This window comes from Vigna radiata, chromosome 7 (genome assembly GCF_000741045.1).
Source record: "Vigna radiata var. radiata cultivar VC1973A chromosome 7, Vradiata_ver6, whole genome shotgun sequence".
Taxonomy (NCBI): domain Eukaryota; kingdom Viridiplantae; phylum Streptophyta; class Magnoliopsida; order Fabales; family Fabaceae; genus Vigna; species Vigna radiata.
In genome coordinates this window covers 22,910,032-22,917,437 of record NC_028357.1, presented here as the reverse complement: position 1 = coordinate 22,917,437, position 7,406 = coordinate 22,910,032, and the positions used below count along the sequence as shown (strand labels likewise).

Below are 7,406 nucleotides of genomic sequence, written 5' to 3'. Positions count from 1 at the left end.
GTTTATTTTTAATTAAATCCTATTTCTTAAACAAACATCATGGTTCTTAAACAAACTCAAAAACTCATATATCAAATACAATAGTTTGATCAACTTACCGTAATGGGAGCACCAAAGACGAAGATAATGGGAGCAACACCAACTTGCGACGGCGACGCTGGTGGAGGAAGCCCTTCGGGAGGCAGAGATGGCGCGGCGGCGGAGGGCGCGACGGCAGAGGGCGCGACAGATGGCGGCAATGACGCGACGGCAAAGACGAAGATGGCGCAGCGTAGTGGCGTTTTCGCGTAGTGCAGAGGCAGAGAGAAATGCTTCAGTCGCGTGGAGAAGATGAAACTGTTTTGTGTTTTTTTAACCTTCAGAAGAGAATATGCCGCAATTCTACACTTAACCGCGACATAAAGGAGAATATGCCGCGGTTCTACACTTAACCGTGGCCTATTCATTTAAAAAAATAATTAATAATGGCATTTTTGAAATTTTTTTAACCTATATGTTGCGGTTTAGCGTCCAACCGCGGCATATTCTCTGAAATTTTTAAAATTTACTCAGATCAAGGAATAGGTCGCAGTTGCTCAGAGAACCGCGACATATACCCCGACGTTCACAATCCCCGAACTGCCTTCCCAACTGCCTTTTGGGGAATGTCAGAAGGTAGCAGGGGGTATATGCCGCGGTTGCTCAGAGAACCGCGACATATACCCACTGCTACCTTCTGACATTCCCATCAGTCAGCCCCTGCAATAAATTGGTAGGGGTATATGCCACGGTTCTCTGACCAACCACGGTATATTCCCCTGCCAATTTATTGCAGGGGCTGACTGATGGGGAATGTCAGGAGGTTACAGGGTTATATGCTGCAGTTGCTCAGAGAACCGCGACATATACCCTTGTTATTAAATTTTTTTTCCTGACGTGGCATCAAAGGTGATGGTTGACTGGGGTATATGCCGCGGTTAAGTGGGGAACCGCGACATATAAGTTCGATTTATTTACAAAACTGCCACCGCGCAGCATTATGCTGCGGTTTCTGGTGAACCGTGACATAATGTGCGCTGTATAATCGCAATTTTTTACTAGTGATATAGATGTTTGATCCATACAGGTCAGACGTCTCTGAGGTTGCTTCTTACTGATGGTGATTTGAGTTTACAACTTTATATTTTAGTTGAAGAGAATGTATTGTGTTTTTTTTTTATTGGATGGTTTTAAAAACGTATTGGAGGGAATTGGAGAGTGCAAAATGCAAGAAATCGCCACCAAAGAATGCCGCCCAAGGACACAAGAATAACTGCACCAAAACCCAACAAAAACGCATTTTAATCGGTTCAAATGAAATATAATGCAGCAAAGAGTGATGTAATTGGAGTAAAACTAATTTAAAACGGTGCAAAAGTGAGAAAACGAACCTGAAAAGCGTAACCCGTAGAGAGCAAACATGACGAAGATGATGAACAATGAGTGTGCGTAACCAACAATTAATTGGTTCAAATGAAAGATAATGCATCAAACAATGAAGTAATCAGAGTAAAACGAATTTAACACGGTGCAAAAGTGAGAAAACGAACCTGAAAATTGTAACCCGTATAGAGAAAACACGATGAAGATGATGAAGAATGAGTGCGTGTAACGACTGTCTCGCAATCACGGTGTTTTAATGTCGACATTTAGAAGTCGGTTCCCCTATAACAGATGTCTAAAGGGATTTAGAAGTCGGTTCACCCCATAACAGACGTCTAAATGGAGCCAAAAAATGACTTTTTAAATTTTTGGGTTTAGGGTTTAGACGTCGAATCCCCCAATAACTGACGTCTAAAGTGCTTTAGAAGTCGGAGTGGTGGGATCAAACGTCGATATGGAGCCAAAAAGTGAGTTTTTAAATTTTTGGGTTTAGGGTTTAGACGTCGGTTCCCCCAATAACAGACGTCTAAAGTGCTTTAGAAGTCGGAGTGGCGGGATCAGACGTCTATATAAAGCCAAAAAGTGAGTTTAAATTTTTGGGTTTAGGGTTTAGACGTCGGTTCCCCAAATAACTGATGTCTAAAGTGCTTTAGAAGTCGGTTCCCCCTTAACAGACGTCTAAATAGAATAAAAAATTATTTTTTATTAACTTTTTTGTTTATTTTTGGCGTCTATTCGGGGGAGCCGACGTATATGAGGGCCTTTAGACATCGGTTATGAGGGTCTCGACGTCTATAACCGATGTCTATATTGATAACTTATTTACAAAAGTTTCACCGATCATTGATTTACATCGGGCCACCGCTTAACTGACGTCTAAGAGGTGACGTTAAAAGCCAATTCTGCACTAATGTATTGACTCTTTAAAAATGTATCACATAAGTTAATTATCAAAGATGACAAATAGAATTCTATATATATATATATAGGTATAAGAGCAAACTTCAATTTAGTTCATTAGATACAAATTGACTTAAGTCGAAATTTAATTTGTTCCAAATGATTTAATTTAATCTTTTAGTTGATTCCATTTCCATTATAATTATTTTACATATCATTGTTTATTTATTTTATAAAAAAATGATATCAACAAAAAGTAATTATATAAAATTAATAACAAAATATAATATTTATTATCGACCCAGTTAAAACATGAATCAATAGAGTAAAAATAAACACACTTGAACTTGAATTCCTTTAATGAATTCAACTTTTAATTTACGTTTTGTGAATCAAGTTTAACAAGTGAATCATCAAATCGAGTTTTAAACTATGTTACTGGTGGTGTGGTTCATTCTTTTTCTATGGCTGATGAATGCTTCTTGCATACACCCTACTGTAACTGTCCATTTGTAATATATTTATTTTTGACTTTGTCAAACAACGCACACAATCATGTATCATTTATATATATATATATATTTTGCAATGTTAAGATATGTCTTGTCAGCCCATATCAGCATGTTAAAGAACTAAATAAAATGTCAAACTTCAGAAAATAATGCTTAAAACATTGGTATTCAAGACCCCACCATTTCCTTAATTTGAAAAGTCAATATCTGATAAAACTATTTAGATCAACATCAAGTAATCACATGTGTGATTCAATTTTTCAGACAGAGCTTTGAAATATTTGCATATTTGTTGAAATATGTGAGTTTTGGTGTGATTGCAGATAAAACACCATATATATAATATGATGGAGCGTTTCTTGATATGCAAGACTTGAAATCATGCTTTCGGGGTATGAACATCAGATTCAAAAATATAAAAATCTAATTAAACTATATATTTTTTTTATTATAATCTCAAATATGGTTTCGTGAAGTGTGACATCATAACGGTATATTAATAAAAAATATCAATATAATTTAATTGATGAATATTTTATAAACTTTTGTTGTATATCAACACATGGTATTCAAAATTTGAAAAAAATAATGTTGTACTCGTGTCTTGTAATAGCTGTTGAGGTGGCAAGGTTGAAGGTTCGTAAGGAAGACCAAGATTGGAACAAGAAACGCAAATATCGTCCAATTCAGCAGCTATTGAAAATTCAGAAGGTCAATCGATAAAGTAAATATTAAAAAGGAACAACGTCATGGCATTGATCACTTATATCGTAGACCTACCCTTCTTTCATTTCTCATTTTCTCTGCTTTTTCTATGGCTAATTTGGTATTGCATCATAATGAAAATGTTCCAGTGAGCTTCTTATTCCTTGCATCGGTGTTCTTGGTCTTGGTGGCATCAATCAGTTCCCAAGAAGAGAACAAACACGAAGAGTGTAGCAAGCCATTCAGCTGCGGACTAACGTCCATCTACTACCCTTTCTGGGGAGGGAGCAGACCCAGTTATTGTGCTAGCAACCGCCAATTCAAGCTCAACTGTGAGGATAATCAAAACTCCACCCTTCAACTTGGCTCACAAACTTTTCAAGTTCTTCACTTTGATCCAGTTCAGTACACCGTGAAAGTGGTTCGAACAGGCCTTGTCTATGATAATTGCTCTTCCTCAGCCGTAACCAACAACTCCGTGGATTCAAATCTCTTTAGATACCTGAATGTTAGGAACATCACCATCTACTATGGTTGTCCCTATTCCCTGATTTCAAACAGCACACGCTCTTTTCAATGCAAGGAAGATGGTAACAAGAGTGCTTTCTATGGGGACCCTGCAACTGGGAAAGTCCAAGACTGTGATGGAGCTAGGATTGAAGTGCAAGTAGCACAGGAACTTGACCCTGATGGGGGAATTCAAGGACTCAACAAAGCCTTGAGTGAAGGGTTTGAAATACATCTTATTTCAGAGGCACAAGTTCACCAGTGCTTAAAATGCGTTTCGACTAATGGAACATGTGGGGCTAATAATGAGTCTCAGTTTTCATGTTTTTGCCCCAATGGAAGTGAAGGTTTAGATTGCTCTAATAGTATGTCTTCTTTCTCTTCTCTTCTATATTCATGTGTCCTTCATGCACATATACATATGGATTTGAACTTTTGAAAATAGATTTATTTTGCTTGCGTGTTGAAATCTGTAGAAATGGCTGTTTAGAAATCTGTAGAACTAGGAACCTAGTAAAAAATAAACCATTGACCAAGTCAGAGAACAGTTTTGTTGTAGCTAATTAGATAAAAATATTGCTGGTGTTCAAAGATGTTACAGGAACCTCTGTTAGGATTTAGGTGGCTGATGAATCTTCAAAGTTGTTGACTCTTTTTTGTGGGTTGGTGGCAAACAATTTGTTGCTTAGTTTAGGAGGCTTCACAGAAATCCTCCTCTTATTTCTTCAGAATTTTCTCTGACACGGAATAATATGATTAGGTTGTGTTTCGACATTTATTTTTCACATGTTTATTTTGTCTTTTAGTGGTGTTAATTTGGTGCTCACAAAGTATTGACAAAGTGATGTTAATATATCTTCTGAATTTGTCAATAATGGTCTAATCATAAATTACATTCTTTGATGTGATTCTTTTCTTTTCTCCCTCTCCATCTAAATCCAGATTTTACAGTGCAATTCTATGTGAAACTGTTTTGGTCTGTTGACTTTAACGATATGTTGCTTATCATTCTCGTTTTATATAGTTTACTCATTACCTAACTCATAAAAAATTAGATATTTTTGTTCTATATCCTCCTTGAATTTTCATGATTTTCCACAAACTGTTCTCACTCCTGTTTGTCTTCAATGTGGACTGTCTCAGGCGATAAATGGAACTGGAGAAGGAAGCTGGTTATAGGTAATATATATCCCATTATCCTTGAAAGAGAATTCTAAATGTTGTATATATTTCATTAATACATTCATACTAACCGAAAATTTGAATGATTGTTGGCAGGTGTTGCTGCTGCAGTGATAAGTGGAATTGTATTTAGCCTTGGCTTTTACATCTATTATGGTCGCCTAAAGAAGAAGAATCATCATCTCCGTGAAGTAACATCTTCTGTAGTATATAATTCTAAAGGAATCTCACATAGTTCTTGTTTAGAAGATTATGAGAAGGGAAATAAATACATTGGAGTCCACTTCTTCACCTATAGTGAACTTGAAGAGGCCACAAACTTCTTTAATCCAGACAGAGAACTAGGAGACGGAGGATTTGGAAAAGTGTATTTTGGTAAAACTCATCATCACCCTTTCTCATAATTATTCACTAGTTATCAATTTTGTACCTGAGACATTCACATTAGTTTCTAAAAAACTGTGCATAAAAAGTTTAGAATGATTTGAATTGTGATATATTGATTTGTTGTGTAGGGAAACTTCAGGATGGACGATTAGTGGCAGTGAAGAGAATGTACGAGAACAGTTTGAAAAGAGTTGAGCAATTCGTGAATGAAGTGGAAATCTTAACTGGCCTACACCACCAGAACCTTGTGTCTCTATATGGATGCACTCCTCGCCACAGTAGAGAACTTCTGCTGGTGTACGAATACATTCCAAATGGAACCGTGGCTGATCATCTTCATGGTCAAAGAGCAAAACCTGGCACACTCCCTTGGCACATCAGAATGAACATTGCCATTGAAACTGCAAGTGCATTGGTATATCTCCACGCTTCTGATATCATCCACAGAGACGTAAAAACCAGCAACATTCTCCTTGACAACCACTTCAGTGTCAAAGTAGCAGATTTTGGCCTCTCACGTCCCTTCCCAATCCATGCCACACACGTTTCCACTGCCCCACAAGGAACTCCTGGTTATGTGGATCCAGAGTATCACGAGTACTACCAGCTCACTGATAAGAGTGATGTTTATAGCTTCGGGGTGGTGCTGATCGAGCTCATATCTTCCATGCATGCGGTTGATATCTCTAGGCGTAGACATGAGATCAACTTGTCCAACATGGCCATCAAGAAGATCCAAAGTGGTGCGTTGCATGAGATTGTGGATCCAACTCTAGGGTTTGAGTCGGATTTCAAGGTCAGGAAAATGATCAGTGCAGTGGCTGAGTTGGCGTTTCAGTGCTTGCAGAGTTCCAAAGATGTAAGGCCTACTATGGCACAAGTGCTGGATAGACTTGAGGATATAAGAAGTGATGGGAAGTATAAAAGCAAGCATGAGGTGCTGGATATATCAGAAGATGATACTGCTTTGTTAAAGATTGAACCTCCTCCTCCTTCACCTGATTCAAATTTTCAAACTGTACGTAGTATTGTTAACTAGTCTATGATTTACGTTATCTAGTGTACATAGAATCATAGAGCTGATTCATTTGGTTATCCAAAGCTTACTCCCAATAATTTTTTTTTTTTAATTCTTTTATGCTTATGGGGTCATGTTTTTGATATCTCAAGGGGTTAAAGAACGAATAACATATTTTCTTCCTCTGTCAAAGATATTCTATTAAGGAAAAAGTTTTTTCAACAACTCTATTTTGACAACTTTTTGACAACGTCACTAGTGCAAAAACGCTGATTAACGTCACTCTATAGACGTCGGTTAGAGGTAAGCCCGACGTATATTGATGATCGGTGACATTTCCATAAATAAGTTAGCAATATAGGCATCCGTTAGGTCGATCTCCGACGTCTATAGATTTTAGATGTCGGCCCTTCCAACCTAACGTTTATATTTCTGATCGTTAGGTGAAAAGTAATTTCCTTCAGCGTTATAGACGTCGGTCCGTTGGGGCCCCCGACGACTATATGGCGGAAATTAATGCTGCTCACCATCCTGTCAGACATATAGATGTCGGGCTCCTGCTAACTAACGCCTATAAATCTGCCAGACAGATGAATAATCGCTCTTTTTAGCTTTATAGATGTCGGATCCTACCACATTGACAGGGCATCGACGTCTATAGGGCGAAAATTAATACTGTTCACCAACCTGTCAGACATATAGATGTCAGTTGCCTCAGGTACCGACGTCTATAATCCTACCAGGTATGTGAAAAGTCATTCACTTTCGCCTGCGAAACGTCTCATGCCTCAAAG

General features: G+C 37.8%; 1 protein-coding gene across 1 annotated transcript; it reads left to right on the top strand.

Annotated features, from left to right (window-relative positions):
• The first annotated feature begins 102 nt into the window (after positions 1-102).
• On the top strand, positions 103-6,787 carry LOC106766190 (LEAF RUST 10 DISEASE-RESISTANCE LOCUS RECEPTOR-LIKE PROTEIN KINASE-like 1.2). Its single transcript, XM_014650941.2, has 6 exons — positions 103-271; positions 3,459-3,524; positions 3,668-4,390; positions 5,169-5,204; positions 5,304-5,582; positions 5,723-6,787. Exons 1-6 carry the CDS (start codon positions 103-105, stop codon positions 6,631-6,633), a joined length of 2,184 nt encoding a protein of 727 aa, XP_014506427.2. The 3' UTR covers positions 6,634-6,787.
• The last annotated feature ends 619 nt before the right edge of the window (positions 6,788-7,406 follow it).